Source organism: Hydra viridissima, unplaced genomic scaffold (genome assembly GCF_058129835.1).
Source record: "Hydra viridissima isolate aposymbiotic clone 2 unplaced genomic scaffold, HvirCarnegie_v1 scaffold_5, whole genome shotgun sequence".
Classification (NCBI taxonomy): Eukaryota; Metazoa; Cnidaria; class Hydrozoa; order Anthoathecata; family Hydridae; genus Hydra; species Hydra viridissima.
In genome coordinates, this window is record NW_028324304.1 from 6135947 (window position 1) to 6153921 (window position 17975).

At 28.1% G+C, this 17975-nt stretch overlaps 1 protein-coding gene across 2 annotated transcripts; it reads right to left on the reverse strand.

Annotated features, from left to right (window-relative positions):
* Positions 1–196: 196 nt before the first annotated feature.
* Positions 197–12539, reverse strand: LOC145189498 (MFS-type transporter SLC18B1-like). Of its 2 annotated transcripts, none has more exons than XM_090088049.1 (16): positions 12249–12539; positions 8022–8112; positions 7197–7270; positions 6153–6300; positions 5989–6057; positions 5818–5908; positions 5558–5653; positions 5009–5088; positions 4760–4858; positions 4423–4520; positions 2414–2509; positions 2228–2302; positions 908–974; positions 694–720; positions 542–588; positions 197–447 (listed from the first exon to the last, which is right to left on the reverse strand). In XM_090088049.1, the coding sequence occupies exons 3-16, from the start codon at positions 7268–7270 to the stop codon at positions 402–404; spliced, it is 1113 nt and encodes a 370-aa protein (XP_089944175.1). In that variant the 5' UTR covers positions 8022–8112; positions 12249–12539; the 3' UTR covers positions 197–401. The 2 variants fall into 2 exon arrangements, with proteins under 2 accessions (XP_089944175.1, XP_089944174.1); XM_090088048.1 differs by having other exon boundaries at positions 198–447; positions 8022–8117; positions 12249–12536.
* Positions 12540–17975: the final 5436 nt, after the last annotated feature.

A 17975-nucleotide genomic window follows, 5' to 3' on the forward strand; every position in this document is an offset into this window, starting at 1 on the left:
TTTTATCGTGTAAATTCTTTCTGGTCAACAAGTAACCTTAAAACGAATTATCAAGCAATTAAATAGAATAAACCTAAAACATAAAACTATTATAATATTTAATATTTTATAATTTAACTTTGGATTGTAATATTGATGTAATAGCATTGTAATAATAAACAAAAAGTTCAATAGACTAACATTATAAAACTAAAAATATGAAAATATATAAAATAGCATATAAAATAATATCGTGTATTAACAGTAAAGTTTGTTGATCTGTTCACTTTCTTACAGAAGGTTCGCCGACGAGAATAATCTTCTAATGCGGACTTGATTTGGAATTTTTCTGAAATATCCACTTTAACACCTTCTTTGTTACTGATAAAGATGGCAACTTCATACTCTTTTTACATCGTAATTTAACTCTCGGCATTCAATGAGCATCCTTCAGGGAGCGTCATGGCACTGTAAGATAAATAGCAAATAAAAAAAAGTAAACCGACGTCGTTGAGACAGAACAAGTGATTTTTTAAAATGACATATAGTCTTCAGTACTCACCTTCTTGATCTCGATTCCCACACCGTGAACAGTAACAAAAATAATCCCTAAATAAACTTGCTAATGAACTTTTTGAGGAATCGATAGAAAAATAAAAATAAGTGTTAAAAATATTTATATAATCGTTCAAAAACAAAACAAAAAACACCCACCAACCCGACCAAAGCAAAACCAAATATCTGAAAAGAAGAACTTTGATAAAAAATAAATAAGTAAATTTTGTAAAAGTAAAATAAAAAATGTTCAACAAACTGCATTAAAATAAAGTGCAAGGTGCAAAGAACAAGAAAAATTAGATATGTGCAGAAGGCATACTTTCAAATTTTACATCGTAGCGACAATGTTGCACTCAATAAGTAAACTTACTGTTGAAGCCCACTCAAAAGAGAAATTTTCAGTGAGAAAACCGCCAAGAGTTGGTCCAATCACCGACCTAAAGAAAATAAGTTAAAAAACTTTTTGCAATAAATATAAATAAATTGTATCACGTGACTAAACTTCCAAAAAACTAAGTCGAGTAGCGTAAACGTAGAGCAAAACCTCTTACATATCGTATGGCAACAGCACATTATTAATCTTCTGTCAAACTACTACGACATTTAATCATCACTAAAGAAACTAAATAACGGAGCAACTTTATGAGGCCACAAAGAAATTAACACTATCTCCAAACTTTTTAAAAAAGAATCCTACAACTGTCTCTACACTGTAAAAAAAAACCACAATAGCAATCCTTTCTAATACGTTTATAAAGATTTAAAACGGCGTATTGATGGCGAAAGTGCTTATTACAGTGGCTATGACATCATTTGAAAAAATAATATAAACCTTTTATATGCTTTTACTTATTAAAAAATAGTGTAAAAAAAAATTAAAAAAATTTTTTTACAGGTGCATTTTTTTTGTTTTTTTGTTTTGTTATTTTTGTAGTATTTTGTAGTATTAGTCAATAAGTTATATTAGATGTAAATAAATATTCTTTATTTTTTGGCTGTCAGTGACACTTTTTTGCATTGTTTTACAAATTGTAGTAGGTTCAAACTAATTGGTCCTGGTCATTTTTTATTTTTTTCTAATTAATCACTATTTAAGAGTTTTTTTAGTCATACTGAGGCGCATGAAACTGCTCTGCTATCTCTATTAATGCTAAATTATTTCTTTCTGCACCCTCATTCTTGCATAACTTTTTTGGCACTTTATTTTTACGCTTTACCAGTGGAAAAGATCACCGTCATTAAGGATTTTCTTTTTTTGTTCTTGAAGACTTTTAGTATTAACTTTATTGTTGCAACTGTCTTTATTGAAGTATTTTTCTTTTATTCTTTTCATTTTGCAGTTTGAAGATTTAAAAATGGCTAAAATATTATCACAAAAAAACCATAAAGGCTCAATGGACAAGTTATCTACAAACTCTGTTAAATGCTTTTAACACATTTTGCACATGATAACTTGACCATTGAAAAATACTAAAATTAATAAAGAAAGCAATGAAAAATGGCCAGTAGTAAAAACAAGTAGGATAAAAAAAACTCTAAATTTAATGTCTATAAATTTTGAAGTTACAAACCAGAAAGTGATAAAGAGGGGGTCTCATCTTTTTGACTAACTATTTTGTTATTCATAGCAATATATATAGTACCAAATATTACTAAACAATATCATGAATCAGCTAACACATTTAGTTACCCAATGCTGAAACAGCTGTTGAAGGTTCCTGATATAATAGTCTTAGTTCCCATGTTATCAGGTAGGCCTGCTTTGCTGAAAACATTCAATTAGTTAATATATAATATGTTGAAAAGACAAAAAACAAAATATTTTATAATATTTTGTAAGTTTTATTCAAATGAAGAAAAAAACATGAAAACAAACCTTCCAGCCTGATGCATATCTGATAAAACAGGCACAAGAAATGGAGATATACCTAAACCCAGTCCTCCAAGTGCTATCAATACAACATACAACTTTCTAGATTAAAGAAATTTAAAAAAAACTCATAAACTTATACAGGGATTGAAAAAAAAAGGGGGTGCAAAAAGTTGTTTGTTAATATCATTTTTTCAAAACATTGTAACATTGTTTTAAAAAAAGTCATTTCAATTTTTCATAAATTCAGTTTCATCAAATGCATAAAAAAAAAACATACTGAAAAATGTATGAAATAAGTATATGGGAGTTACACACTAGCAAACTGGGAGCTAACATAATATTGGAAACAAAAGGCTCATAGTGACAAAGACCTAAAAAGCAAATTTACAATCCTGTAAACTACTGGATTTGTTTTTAACAACTGGATAATATCAGTTAAACAAATTATTATAGTTAGTTTTCACCCAAAAGATTACATGGAAATTCAACAAGAGGGCCAAAGAAAATGAAGTGGCATACATTAAAACAGCTTCCCTAGAGACATAACAGACTAGATTCAGTAATGTGCTAGCTGAACCTTAAGCAAAGTGGTACAAATTGGGAAAAGCTTGATTAAAAACAATAATGACATGATTCTTTAAGTCGACTGCTTATGAGTTCAGTAATCCAAAGCAAGTACATTTTGATTTTAGAATGGCAGCTTTCATCTGTGAAAATAATCATTCTTTTTAATACAACAGAAAAGAGAGGATCTCATAGACTCATGAATATAGTCGATCCAAAATTGACTGTCAAGTCAATTACAACAGTAAATAGAAACTACATTTGCTGTCAAACATGGTTCAAGATGCTGTTCAACAAGAGGTAAAAAAATCACTCAAAAGACTTCCTGGTACAGCATTCACAACTGATGTCGACTAGCAGGAGCATTGATACCTAGGAGACATTTCTTCAATTATAGTTTTTAACTTTAGTGGGCCTAAAATCTGTCGATGATTTACACTGGAGTTTCTATCAGTGCAAATTTAGACACGGATGGTCTGTAAATGATCGAGGTTCCAATGTTAAGCTGCTCATGAGATTCAAACTGATATTGTCTGTGCTGATCACACACTTCACTTAATTGTTACAAAAAGTTCAAATAAGTTAAAGTTGTGAAAGATGCTTCAGCAAATTCCTCATTATTGGCTGCTCATGTTCACAAGAGTACTAGCTCAGAAAGCTTAATGAGACATGTGATTTTCTAAAACCGGACTATAGAAAACTTTTATGACATGTAAAACCAAATGGAATAGCGAGCTCTATTCTATGAAATCAATACTTTAAGAGCTGCACTTGAGATTGAAGGAGGAAAGAATTCAAAATTTAACAAGCTTGTTCCAATACCCTTGAGTTTACAGTGCTTAAAGCCTGTATTCTGTTTCTGAATCAATTTGATCTGTCCTCTAAACTTTTATCAGAACAAAAAGAGCCAACTCTTCATCAAATCATTCCTTCTTTATTCAGGATCCATACAATCATCCTAAAAGTTATTGGTTGAAACCAATTTTGCAAAGAACTTTCAAAAAACTTCTTGAAAACTTTTTTTTCTAAATCTGGGATTCGAGTCGGTTCAGTATTCAATGGCACCATGTTGGATTCAGTTAAAAAGAGGTCTTATCTTGGAAAAGTATAAGATTAGCCAAGATTTAATCTTAGCGGCTCACAATTTGGATACAGAATCTTAATCCTTCATTCCTGGTTAAAACAAACCGCTTTGCTCTTTTGTTTTTGGTTTTGGCCTTCCTAAAAGAGAAAGATTTTGATAGCTTTCACTTTATCTTTATTGCTGTGTTGCAGAATGAACACAAGTCTTTGATGTTTTCAGCTTAGCTCCAGACTTTAAAAACCTGTATTGATTTTATTTGTGCATTCCTAAGAGTTAACAATTAAACAATAGATGTGATATTTTAGTGTTAAATAATAAAAAAAATTTAAACTTATGCTTCAAGTTTAGTAAGTCCATAACCCACCTTGGAATAAAAGATCGAAATAAAGGTGAGGGACCAATAAGTAAGTATGCTAGACCAACAAAAAAAGCACCACTGATTATTGCATGTCTTGCATTTAACTATAAAACATTCACAAAAGAAGAATTCATAAATAAACAAGAAATAAATCTTGTATAAGTAAGTACATAAGGAATAAAATTTTTATACATAAATAGATACACAATGAAATAAAATTTCTACATATAAACGCATAAAGTACTAATACAGCTATTAACTTTTTTTTAATGATAAAGATTGTGCAGCTTTTTTATTTTTTAAGAAAATCAACTCAATTCAACATTAATCTAAATTAAGCAACCTTTTTATCTGTTAAAAATCCAATACATGGTGCTGACAATGCATAAAATACAGCTGGTAACAAAAAAACCAATCCAATTTTTTGAGGAGAAATTTTGTTCTAAAAAAAATTTTGTTCTAAAAAAAATTATTGACCTGTAACAAAGTTTTAAAGTAAAATTTTTAAAACAATTTATTTTTGAAATATTTTTCTCATTTATGTTTCTATTTTTTTTTTTTTTTTGAAAAAAACTAGTGATAACAAACTAACATCACTTAATGCTTCGACGTGCAATGTTAATGTTGGATCAAGAAAACCAAGCACCATTGAACCAAATACACATGTAATAGCTGAAAATTACACTTGTTATATAATTACATTATAACTATATTATATACTTACACATTACATAAAATACTAATATATACAAAACTACAAAACTTATATAGTAAATAGCATTACTTTTGTATTACACATATTATGTAACTATATACGTAACACTTACAAATAAGAAGTTCAAATAATAGTAATTTAGCAAAGACACATCCTGTTAGCATGTTAATTTTTAACTTATAATGGTACGCTATATTTTCTCCCTCCCACCTATAGATAAAAGGGGGAGAACTTCACCAGGAATACTTTGTTTTTTTCTTTAAGCTTTTAAACAAAACAAAAATTTAACATAAAGTTACTTTTTGATTTATTGTGAACTCAATTTTAAAATGTTCTACTAATTTTCTTAGTGACTGGAAAATTATACCGTACTTATGAATCATTAATCTACAAATATTACAAAAAATAATTAACTGTAAAACTTACACATCACAAATATCCCTGGAACAGATATGGTTTTAAGTAAAGACCCTGTTTCTATCTTTACTTTTCCATCATCCTCGTATGATTCATCTCGATAAGCTAACATACAGGAAAAAAAATTTACACATTCTTTATTTACTTTGTTTAACAAATAATTACAATGATTTTAACAAAAAAATCTACAAAACTAAATAAGTAATGCATAAGTATATCTACTTCTTCTTCAGAGAGCAGGAGAATAAATACAGTATGAACAATAATACCTCTTTCAGATGGTAATACCCAAAATACAGTAAATACTACAACCAACACCATAGAACCAGTAACCAGGAAAGGTAATTTGAAACCACCATACTTAAGAAAAAAAATTATAATACGGCAAATATAAGCTTATGATTAATTAACTAAAAATGTAGCAATACTTTATAAATTACCTGGTATAAAAAACCTCCAAGAGTTGGTCCAGTCATAAATCCAAGACCAGAAAAAAGTTCTAAAGCTCCCTAAAACAAATATAAATGTCAACTTTATTAGCTAAAATTTTATTCAAAAAACAAAAATAACTCAATCCATTTAATCTCAATTTTCTGTTACTTACAAACACAGTAGACATATCTTTTGGAAAAGTATGACTGAGTATAGAAATTGCTGCAGTAGAAGAAGCTGCATTTCCAATAGCAGTAAATGATCGCACAAGAAAGCAAAATGATACAAAAGTCAAGTGATCATTTATGTCACCTAAAAAACTATAACGAAAAGATAAATTTACTAGGTTGCTAACAAGAAAGCGAAGATCTGAAGAAAAGATAGATATGGTACTTTTTTAAGTTTCTTGTTTCATTTATCACAGATTCAACATAAAATTCAAAAATATATATATGTATTATTGAAAGATGCAAAAGCTGGGCCAATAACATTTCACTTTTACAATATGTTTTCAGTTTTTGGTTTTTTATACTTTTTGCATAGTAAATAAATCATGAAATACTAAATTAAAAAAATAAAACTTTTTGTAGAATGCGCTCAATATCAGTAGTTGTTGAAGAACTTTTGTTGTACCATATTCTTACAAAGGAAATGCAATTTACATTTAGAATCATCCTCATTAAATAAAAGTTTTTTCAGTAGGTTCTTATTTTAAAAAAAAGAGTCTTAAACTAAGACGCAGAAAAAGTAAATTTACAGCATTAAAGCCAACAGTGTTGATGAGTGAGGGTGCTCAAAAAATTAACAAAAATATTTAAAATGTTTATGCTCATCCAACAGAAATAGAAATAAAAATATTTACATTTATGCTTGTCCAATTCTTTAGAATTATCAACATAATACTGATTGTCATATTATTGTTCACCAGATTAACAGACAAATAATCTTGAAGGTTTCTGCATAATGAAATGAAAAAAGAGGCTTTTTCAACCATTTTTAAAGACAGATTTGTTTAATAAAATTTGGTGCTTATGTCAAATTAAAATGTTATTTTCATGGCAACTTTAATTTTTTTTACTTTCAGTGAACAGAGGTACAACTTATTTTTAGTACAACCTTATTCATCACCACTACTATTATTTAACTGAAATGTTAAATTTTTTATACAAAAAAAAAATTCTCTAAAGAAGAAAACGTTTTAAAAAAGTCATAATACCCAAATAAAATTTCTGTGGTTCCTTCTATAAAACATCCAGCAATTAGCAAGAACTTTACACCAATCACAGGCATCTAAACAATTATTTTTTAAATTTCATTTAAACTGGTACCTGGAGAAAATTGCTAGGGTCCATGTAATATGACCCAGATAATTGGATGCAAAATATCTAAACTTTACTTGACTGTCAACAAAATCCCAATTTGTACATACACATTCATCTCACAGCTTTTCATAACTTAATTCAGTAAGATACCATCTAATACACAAGTTAAAGTCCTTTCAAGAAGAATAAAACAAAAATATGAGAGAATATAATAAGACTCTAAAAAGATTTTTTGTTTTTGTTTTTTTAAAACAAAGAAATCTTTTTAGAGTCTTTGACCATTGAAAAATCTAGATCATAACCCAACATCTTAGTAAGAATTTAGATTGCCAAATAAAAGGATAATCAACCAAAAAAAAAAAGGATATGTTTGCACCAATTGAGAATATCTGGTGTCAGATACACATCAAATACTGACATTAGGTATGCTAGGCTGATTTTAATGGAAAAGAGTACCCAACTAAGTACTAAAGCCATTTAAAGAACTTAATATTTAAAAGCCAAAAAAATGAAAAAATCAAAACTTTTTGTTTTCTTTTATGACCAACCTTAAAAGTTTTTCTTTTTTGAAAAACTCACATGTTTAAAGCAAAAATTGAATAAAAAAAAAGGTTACATCTTTTTGAGCATAATTACAAATGTGTTTTTGCACCAAATTAGCAAATAAGAAGTTCCTTTAATCTTGTTGCACCTAATCAACAAAAAAGAAATTAACTTACGTATTTGCCAATGAAAGGCGAAAGTACAAAAACAACAAGAGGATAGACTGTGAATATAAATCCAGTAGTAGAAATGGAAACATTCTTCTTCCTGCCCTTAAATAATAAAAACTACTATAGAGTTTGTGACTATTTAATGCAGTAAAATATTTTGAAATAATATTTAAAAAAAGCTAAATTACACAAAAAAATTAATAAAATAATAATAAAAAAAAAGATTTTTGCATAATTTCAATTGTACTACACATAAAATACTTTTAAAAGACAAAAAAGCAGCAACAACTAGGCATAAGAAAAATAAATAACATTATACATGTGCATACAGTAGTAATCAAAAAGACCATATTTTTTAGATCACTTTTTTGCTAGTAGCTTTGGAATGTGCTCTTAGAAATTGATGGAATTTTTATGACAGGTACTTGTTAGTTAAAGTGTCTTAAAAAAACGTTTTTAAAAATAGCTTGCATAATATTTAAATATGTAAAAATTAGTGATAGAAAAAACTTGTATAAACCTTGAGCCTATATCTTTGATAGAAATGATTCCTCAATGCATATTGAAAATTGAAGGTTTCACAATAATTACTCAATTAGTTACTGTATTATATTTTTATATTATTGTATTATAATACTTAAAACTAATACTCCTATTAATCAACACAGAAGCAATCAATGTGACCCAGAATGCTTTTGAAACGCATTTTTTTTTATTAACAAAACCACATTTACAAAATAATTGCTGCAGTCAACTTTATTCAGATTTATATTTCTTTAAAATTCAAAGGAAAAGTCTTGCTGAGCAGCTTAACTATACATCTCTAGACAGAGACACTGATGTTTGTGTTATGACAAAAACTGAGAGAGTGAGGCTGTTACAATCCACCAGAGCATTGTTTAGTTCCTACTGGATTAGTAAGGAAATTAACAAGGAAATGGTTAACATCAGGACTACATGGAGTTTCTTACCTTGTCTCATATCATTCTTGTAGTAAATGATGTCACTGATCGAGTTCTCTTTTTTCCAGTTGAGATATGTTATAGCTATAGTATATTCTTTTAGTCAGCCACCATGAAAGGTGGATGGCTAAAGGAATATACTATAACTAAAACAACATCTTCATACTTCAGGATTGTATGGAAGGCAAAGAACCATTTGAATTAAGTTTGCCAAATGCCATCTTCAAGGAGCATCAAAAGATTGGGACAATATTTTCAGGAATAAAATAGTTTGCAGTTACTTTACCCACAAGCTAATTGCCCTGATTTACCATATTGATGGTATCCTTGATCAAGATATTTACAAAGATATTTGCAAAGTAATGCTTCCATATTGAGCATAAAATGCATTTTGGATGGATCTAATAGCAAAACATACTGCAAAATCTGTTAAAGATTGTTTTAATACAAGTGGAAATCAGATATTTCAGATTATTACAATTTAATATCTTCAGAACAATTCTAAAGATCAAAAACTTGAAGGAAGAAAACAAATCAGAACAAAGTATTAAACTTGCTTCTAGGGTGTTTAGAAGAATGTTCCAAGTAAGGATACACTGTTGTGTAATAGAGTTAAAGAAAAGTTAAAAAGTTTGATGGAAGAATTTCATCAAGGTATTACATTAGTAGCTTAGTAAGGTATTAGAAAACATAGTCTAGAACATTTTTTTAAACTTGGCTAATATACCAAAAAGACACATTGTAATGTTACTAAACTTAGTTCACAAAGTTTATGAAACAAGGTTATTCTCTTAGCAGAAAAATCCTATTAGTTAGAAAAATTGTTTGACATGGCTAAGGAGTTACTTTCACCAAAAAAATACTGAAGATCTTATTCAAGATGCAGAACTCCTGATGAAAACTTTATGTTGTTATACACACATATACACACTGTTGGTGCCACATCACCTTGCAAATAATGATTTTAGTTCAGGAGCTTTTTAAGTGGGAAATTATATTGCAAGACTAAAGTGAAAAACATATTCATATTCAGAATATTTTTTTTTTTTGGATTGCCTTTGTTAGACTTATGGGAAATTATTGAAAATTTTATTATGCACTAGGGTGACCCATATTTTTTAAATTTTAAATTTCCAATGTCTGGCTCAACAAAGTGTTAGTTTTGCGAGAAATCAACATCCACAAAGGACTGCAAAAAATTTTAATACTGTAAAAAATGTAGCATTTTTAAATAAATAGTTAACAATTGATATAAAAATTCTGCACAAACATTAATAATTATTAATGTTTGTGCAGAATTTTTATATCAATTGTTATATATTTATAAATTTATCAATAAATGTAAAATGTGAAAAACTAGGTTTTCTATAATTTAGTATAAATATATATTAGTATTTCTTTAGTATTATTATATATTAGTATTTATTTAGTATTATTATATATTATTATATAGTTCATTTTTCAATAAGTGAATAAATATTTAAATAAATATATAATTTAATATCTTTTTAAGTAATTCGTAAATATTACTAATATTTTAATATAATTAGCACAAGCTAATTTTATTAAACTATTAGTAATATTTACCTCTTGACCATTTTATATCTAAATAAATCTTGTACAAGTTCTTCATAGACGTCTTGGTTTTTAATTTTTTTTTTTTTATGGTGATGATTATTGAATGACTATTACTTAGAAGGAAAAAAAATTTAATAAAAAAAAAACTTTTTATATTGTCAAAGAATCAGCAGCAAAAGTAAACAACAAAAATGTATAAAATATTTTTATTCGTTATAAACTAAAATAAGTAACTTTAGAATTTACATTGCATAAAATATTGAATAGTAATTAATAAAATATTGTTGTGAGGTATGAGAGACAATATTTAATTGATCTCATTAGCCCTGTTGAAGGTATTGAAGGAAGTAAATTGCTCTCAGGGAAACAGATTCTTGCTTATTTTACTCCATTATCGCAATATTTTAAAACTTGATATTAGAAAAGCAGCAACACACACTAATGAAAGAGTCAAAGACTTCTGACTACAGGCAAAAATTCCAACCAATTTTTATCATCAAGATTCTTTCAAAAAGCTTGAGTAATTATTCTACAAGTGAAAGTGTCTGAATAAGAACTAAAGCCATCAGACCAAGACTTAGAAAATTAATGAATCTACATTTTCAGCTAAAATTGAAGAACTATTTGACATAGCACAACCTGAAGCCATGCAGCTAATTGAAAATCTAAAAGACAAGCTCTTCCAGAAAGATAGAAGGGACAATTTTGCATCAAAATAGAGCAGGAACCTGTTAGCTACCCTCATGCCAGATAGATTCCTGGTTGAAGATCCTGAAACATGAAATGGTAGAAAAAACTATCAAGTTGCAGCAATAATTATAAAGACACAGGCTATAACCAACAACCATGCAGAGCACCACAAATGTTTCCAACTTTCCTATGAAATTTTGCAAACTTTGTTATTTATGAATAATCAAATATATATTTATCACTACTTTAATCATAAATAATCGATAAAAACAAAAATTATAAATCTTCTGCTTAAAAGCAAATGACTGTTAGCTTTGGGAGTCTATTGCACTGTCTCTAACTTGTGAGTAAGCAAACATGCATGCATCACAAACAAAAATTAGTTAATTTAATTAGAAAATAAAAAATAAGCTGATGAAAAAATATTATGATGTTAAAAATAGTTATGTAATATCGTAAGTTTACTTTATTTTTGTTTGAATGACCATTTCTAGCTGTTACTGATTGTTATAATTGACTAAAAAATGATGAAGGCCCCCAATCAGTAAAACATCTTGAAAAATAATTTTACACCTAAAGAATACAATTATGGACCCATCAGAGTCTGACAACCAGAGTGCTGGAAACTTCACTATCATTAAGATACTTCTAAATATTTTTAATTGTGCTCATATGTTGTCTAAATTATTATTTTATACATATAAACAAAATTAGAAGGTAAGAAGATTATAATTCTAAAGTTAAAAAATAAGCTTAACCCTAATTATTGATAATTACATTTATTTTTGTTAAGAGATATTGGCCAAATATAAGTTTGTAGAGATACAAACTTATAATTGGCTATTATTTTTAACAAAAAAAGAGAGAGATTGGCTGAATATAACATAATATGTAATGATGTATTTACTAAAAAGTAAAATATCAGAGTTATCTCTAAGTACCTATATAAATTAGCAAATCAAAGACCCAAATTAAGTATTAAAAGAAAAGAATGGAAACAAACCTCTAAAGTAAAAAATGGTGCAATTACAGAATTTGCTGTTTGGCCTATAAAAAATATTAAGCCCATTGAGATAATCACGAGCAAATCTGTTTTACTTTTTATTAATTTTTTTGGAGCTGTTGAAACATGCTGATAGTCTATTTCTGTTGAAAGGAGTTTGTTGATGCTGTCATCTGATGGCACTTTGACAATGCTTGAAGAAAGACTGTTGTGTGAATATTGGCTATGATTACTTTCATAAGAGTTTGCTCGCAAGTACTTTGTGTTATGCATTTTCTAAGGTCTTTTGCTGAAATAAAAAAACAATGAGTAGTAACATAATGACAGTTTATGGCTTTGTATAACATGGCAGTTTATGGCTTTGTATAACAATCAATTTATATCATTCAAAACCAGCTGTATCAATAATTCATTATTTTAAAAAGTACTAAAAAAATCCACACTGCACTGAAGGGAAATTTTTTTAAGCAATTTACAGAGTAAATTGCATCAAAAATTCTTCTTGACTATATCTTAATAATGACTTTAATCAGAAGGAAGCTATTGACTGACAAGCAGCTAGCTAAAAAACATTGGGTTTATTTGGGAAAGTAAATTAGATTTAATCATATACATTTTAGATTTGCCATGATGGGTAAATACCATAATAAAATTGTTTATACAAAACCATGCTAGAATGCATGAAGACCGAAAATAACATGGTAGGTAGTTAAAATTAAATAGCAGTGAAAAAACAAACCAACAAATTACAAGATATCTAAATTTGACTTATTGTGTATATTTTCACAAAACTATACTGTGATTTAGCAGTTAAATTAACACTACATAATTTTTTTTTTTTTTTAATTAAGTTGCGCAGGTTATCGAACGATCAAAGTCCACGAGTGAAATGTACATGATAAATGTTTCAAGTGGAATTATGCAAATTATACTAAAAATACCGAGCTACAGCAGAGGTAGAGTTAGTGAATGAAAAAGCCGCGAATCTGAAGAAAACTGCAAAGTAACATAAAAACTCATTGTTGATTGAAATTTTGACTTTGCTTATTGATAAGTTAAACAGGTATCATTTTTTAAAGGTTGGAGTTGTAATTTATGTACGAAACTAAAAAAGTAAAAACGTTACTTTGCTTATTTAATAAAAAAAGCGCATAATTAAATAATTATGCAACAATTGTAAAAAGCTGAAATATGTTTTTAAATTAACTTCTTGAAATACTTTTAAGCTAAATAGAATTGCCTCCAGGAATCTTAACAGGTTCATATCAAGTTGCCAGATCCATAAAAGTGTAAATTCTAATTCCTGTTTGTAAAACAATAAACCTACTTAATAACCATGCTGATTCTCTTAAAGATAAATTAACTGCTGCTTCTTAAATATTTTTTAAAAAAATGCGGCAACAGGGCCAGTTGAGGTGAACATTGTTGAAGAACCTATAAATGTGGATTATATGTTTATCAATGGCTTTTATTTTTGATGCTATTGAAAATTTTTTTTTAGAAAGATATCATTTATAATCTAACTGTTATCTTCTGATTATTTGCAAGATATTTCAAGGAACCAGATGTCTGATACTTATGCACACCATGCAAAAGATGACAAAAGATGTGTGTAGTCCAGCTCATGGACAGAACCTTTCATTACATGTACAGAAAGCATCTTTTGTCCAGGCATGTGTTACACAGTGTCTATTAAACAGGTGTTCATTTAAATGATAGCAATGCCCAATGGTAGAAAATTAGCACATCTGGATGTTTTTTTCTTTTAAACAGTATGTTCTGTGGCAAGATGAAAAATCTTGTTATTTGGAAAATTTATGCTGAATAATGTGCTGCAGTGAGTGTATTATGACTGTCCGCGCTATACCAGTGTACCAACAAACAAACACTGTTTACTGTTTGTTTGCATTAGCGTTTTTAAAACATGCTTCCAGTATTGACTTAAATCCAAATTACGTTGTTGTTAGTGCTTTTAAATGAGGAATCATTTGCTGAAATGTGGAATCAGTTCAATGCGTTTCCAAAATCCGAAAGCGTTAAGATACTGCCAGGAAAAAGAGTTAGAGGTTTTTCTTTATTGAAATTGTAGACATGCGCAGCTAGCCTCAGATAATTGTGTTAAGGGAAGGTAAATATTGCGTAACTATTTTGATTTTTCAATTTCTTCAAATACTTTCTTTTACTTGATGTATTCACGCTATTCTATCTTCTATATTCTATCTTCTATTCTTGATGAGATTTGCAGTGAGGATTTAGTACGAATCTAACTTTTGTAGTCTTACAATAAAGGCTATTGATTTTTACAGTAGAACATTTTTGCTTAATACATTTTTGCGTTTAATTTGTTTATATATTTCTTGTAATGATTTTCGCGGTAACCAACATGTGTTTTTATTAAACATGTTACTTCATTAAATTTAAGGTTCTTCTCCATCGTGTTGTACTGGAAATAGGTTTAGCAAAAGAAAGTACAGTTTTAAAAAATCCTTTATAAAAAAAAAGCATTTTAGGACATTTGTGATTTCGCCTTTAACTATTCAACGTTAAAATCAAAATATTAATGTAACCAATAATTCTCTGTTCCCAAATATAATTACTCTCTCTGTTCTCTTATAATATATTTAAATAACATAATTTAAATGAAATGACATTTAAGTTGAATTAAAGTTTCATTTGAAAAGTTTATATGCTTCAGTTAAAAAAAATACGGACTTTACAGTGGTAGAGTATTTCTTTAGCAAGCAAATATACTGTTTATTATATACTTGGCCGCCGAGAGAAATTTCGGGCCCCGGGGAAGTTTTCTTAAGGGGCCTTCATTATGATCAATTACATACTCAGGACCAAAAGAAGCGTGATCTGGTCATTGTAAATGAAAAATAAAAGTTAATTAAATCTTTTAAAAGTCAAAACTATTTAAATATTTTAAAAATTACTTTAAAAAACTGTTTGTACACACGCGGGGTCCCGGGAATCTTCCCCGTCCACCCCCCTCCCCTCTCGGCGGCTATGATTATATATATATATATAATATATATATATATATATATATATATATATATATATATATATATATATATATATATATATATATATATATATATATATATATATATATATATATTGTATATTTCTTTAGCAAGCATGTTAGGTATATAAAAAAAAAACTCATCGTTGATACCTCTCTTTTCAGGCCGGAAATGTTTACTTAAACGTTGGGTTTTTCTATTCATTTATAACGCTTTTTAAGCATTTCCTGCCAATCGTTGTTAGAATATCTGTAAAAGACCAAGAAAATTTTAATAAAGATTTTTCAGGTTTTAAAAGGTTTTAAAAGGTTAAAAGGGTTTAAAAAGGTTAACACTATGTTAAATTTGATCAAAAAAATGACCAACGTTATTTTACAGTCACCATCATTAAGAAGCCCATGCAACCTTCAAGATGCTGTTCATGGCTCCAACATGCTGTTCATAACTTTCAATAATATTTCAAGGCTAAAATCAGTTGCAAGAGTATCCTATCAAACCTACTATATTATCAAATACTCAGCAATAATGCAATAGGAAGCATAAAAGAATTGGTAGATGTTGCTTAATTATGAAAGCATCCACTCTTTATATATTAGTTATTTTACATAGTAATAAAGTGAAGACTTATAAATATCTATCCTGTAGTTTTTTTAGTACAGCATAATTTTTATGTCAACAAGAATAGTAAATGTTTTTCATTTAAAAACATTCGTTTGCAAAATGAAGAGATAACTATTACAGCAAAATTAGATAAATGACAAATTTTACTTTGTAGTCATCTAAGTTTAGTAAAATTCTTATTCAATTTTTGTTCAAGTTTGTTTCTTGTCCATCTAGATAAATATGTAAAACTTATGTCTTTTTCCAGTTAACATAACATGTGTGGTCACCCCTGAAAAATTTTGAAATTGTAAAAACATACGTTAATACTTAAAAAAAACAACAACATTGTTTTGAAAAATAAACAAACATTTTATTTTGCTATGCTTAAATATATAATTAAGTTATAGTTTAAGGTTCTTCTATTTACCGGAATAAATTAAGCATTAGTTATATTAAGTTAGCATGTGGACTTTGATCACCTTTTGAGTGATACTTTCTTGTTCTTTTATTTTAAATCAGTCATTGTTTTATCGCTGTAATTCTTTTAAGGTTGTTTCCACTTGAAAAAAATTGTATGAAACGTTATTATTTTAAACTTATCTTGGTAGGGATAATCAGTTTTTTTTTTGAGATTTAATAAGGTGGTGTTAAATCATAACTTTTTTGGTCGACAAGACTTCTTGCTGATCTTCGTAATTGTTTAGTTAGAAAATTGATATCCGTTCTGCAATATGGATTTTATTCAAGGTACTTTTGTAACTATATAGAAAGCTTTTTAATAGAGCTGCGTAAATTAGAAAACACACTAAAGTTATAGTTAAAAAAAGAAATTTACTTTTAATATAATTTTCTTTTAATAATTATAGTTTTTGTGATAGATGTCCGAATAGTTCTTTTTATATATTTTATATGAATGTAAGAAAAGTTTGAAAATTAGAAAAAAAAAAGTTTAATCGTGCTAATTCATACATAATCCTAATGAGTCGATAATTAATTAAAATTATCGATAATATATCCTAATGAATCAATATAAATTAAAAGGATTAACTGGAACCTGATGTGTGTGTAATGACTGCGTTTATACACACATTTTCAGCTAAGAAATATTTTTTTCAGTTAAGACTAAGATTTTGCTTCACATTTTGAACGTGATACTAACATCAAAGGTTTTAACAACTTATCCAATATCAAGATAATAAATTAGGATTCCCTTTGACTTGTTTTATCTAATTTGTACTTAAGAATTCTATATGAAACCTTACTGCATTTTTTCTACGAGGTCCTTTTATAGAAATGGCAATTAATGTTTAAAAATGATAAAAATGTAAATAGAAAACTTTGCATCCACGAGGAAAGTAGACATAAAAGGGGTATCATTGTAGATGTAGCCGAGCTTGGTTTTAGAAATACAAATGGTGGTATAAGCCGCAGATTTATTATGGGTTCTTATTTATCAGATGAAATAACTAGCTTTATTGTGAATTCATATTTATGCTGTAAGGGCGGTCTTTTAAAAATGTTTTTTGTTTATTTCTTGAGGGTTTTATGGAAGGAATCGTGGAGGTTAAGAGTATGGGGATTGTTTGGTTAGGAAAGTAAAAAGTCTGGGAAACATTAGGTTAAGACTGGGCAAGGTTTAATCGCTAAAGGCTTAAGGTTGTGATTTCCGTCCTCAGTATTTTCATTATACAATATACGTTCAATTAGTGTGTAATAGTTAGCACTCTTATTCTTTACAATAATCAAGTTTCAAATTTTATTATCGTAAGGAATGTTAAGGAATGTTACTCTTCTTGTAGTGTTTAATACCGTTTTTATCAATTACTCCTTTTTAGTTCTTTATTTGAAAACGACTTCTCGTCTTCTTTTTCTTTACTAAAAATGGCGAAAACTTCCGTTTACTTTTCTTTAATCAATATTTCTTCTGACTTCTGTTTATTTATTTACTTCTTCTGTTCATCAAAAATTTCTTCTTCCTTTTCTCTTTTGTCCACTTATAAAACCTCTTGTTTATCCAAAAAGTCTTCAACCACAAAAATTCTCTCTCTCTAAGAACTCTAATTAACAAACCCTTAAAGGCTTCCTTCAATACTCC

Coding starts and splice junctions, on each gene's coding strand:
- LOC145189498 (XM_090088048.1), bottom strand. CDS start 12,521: ATGCATAACACAAAGTACTTGCGAGCAAACTCTTATGAAAGTAATCAT. Junction 2,303..2,413: donor GATATGCATCAGGCTGGAAG/GTTTGTTTTCAT, acceptor GAATGTTTTCAG/CAAAGCAGGCCTACCTGATA. Junction 721..907: donor CTTTTGAGTGGGCTTCAACA/GTAAGTTTACTT, acceptor TCTTCTTTTCAG/ATATTTGGTTTTGCTTTGGT.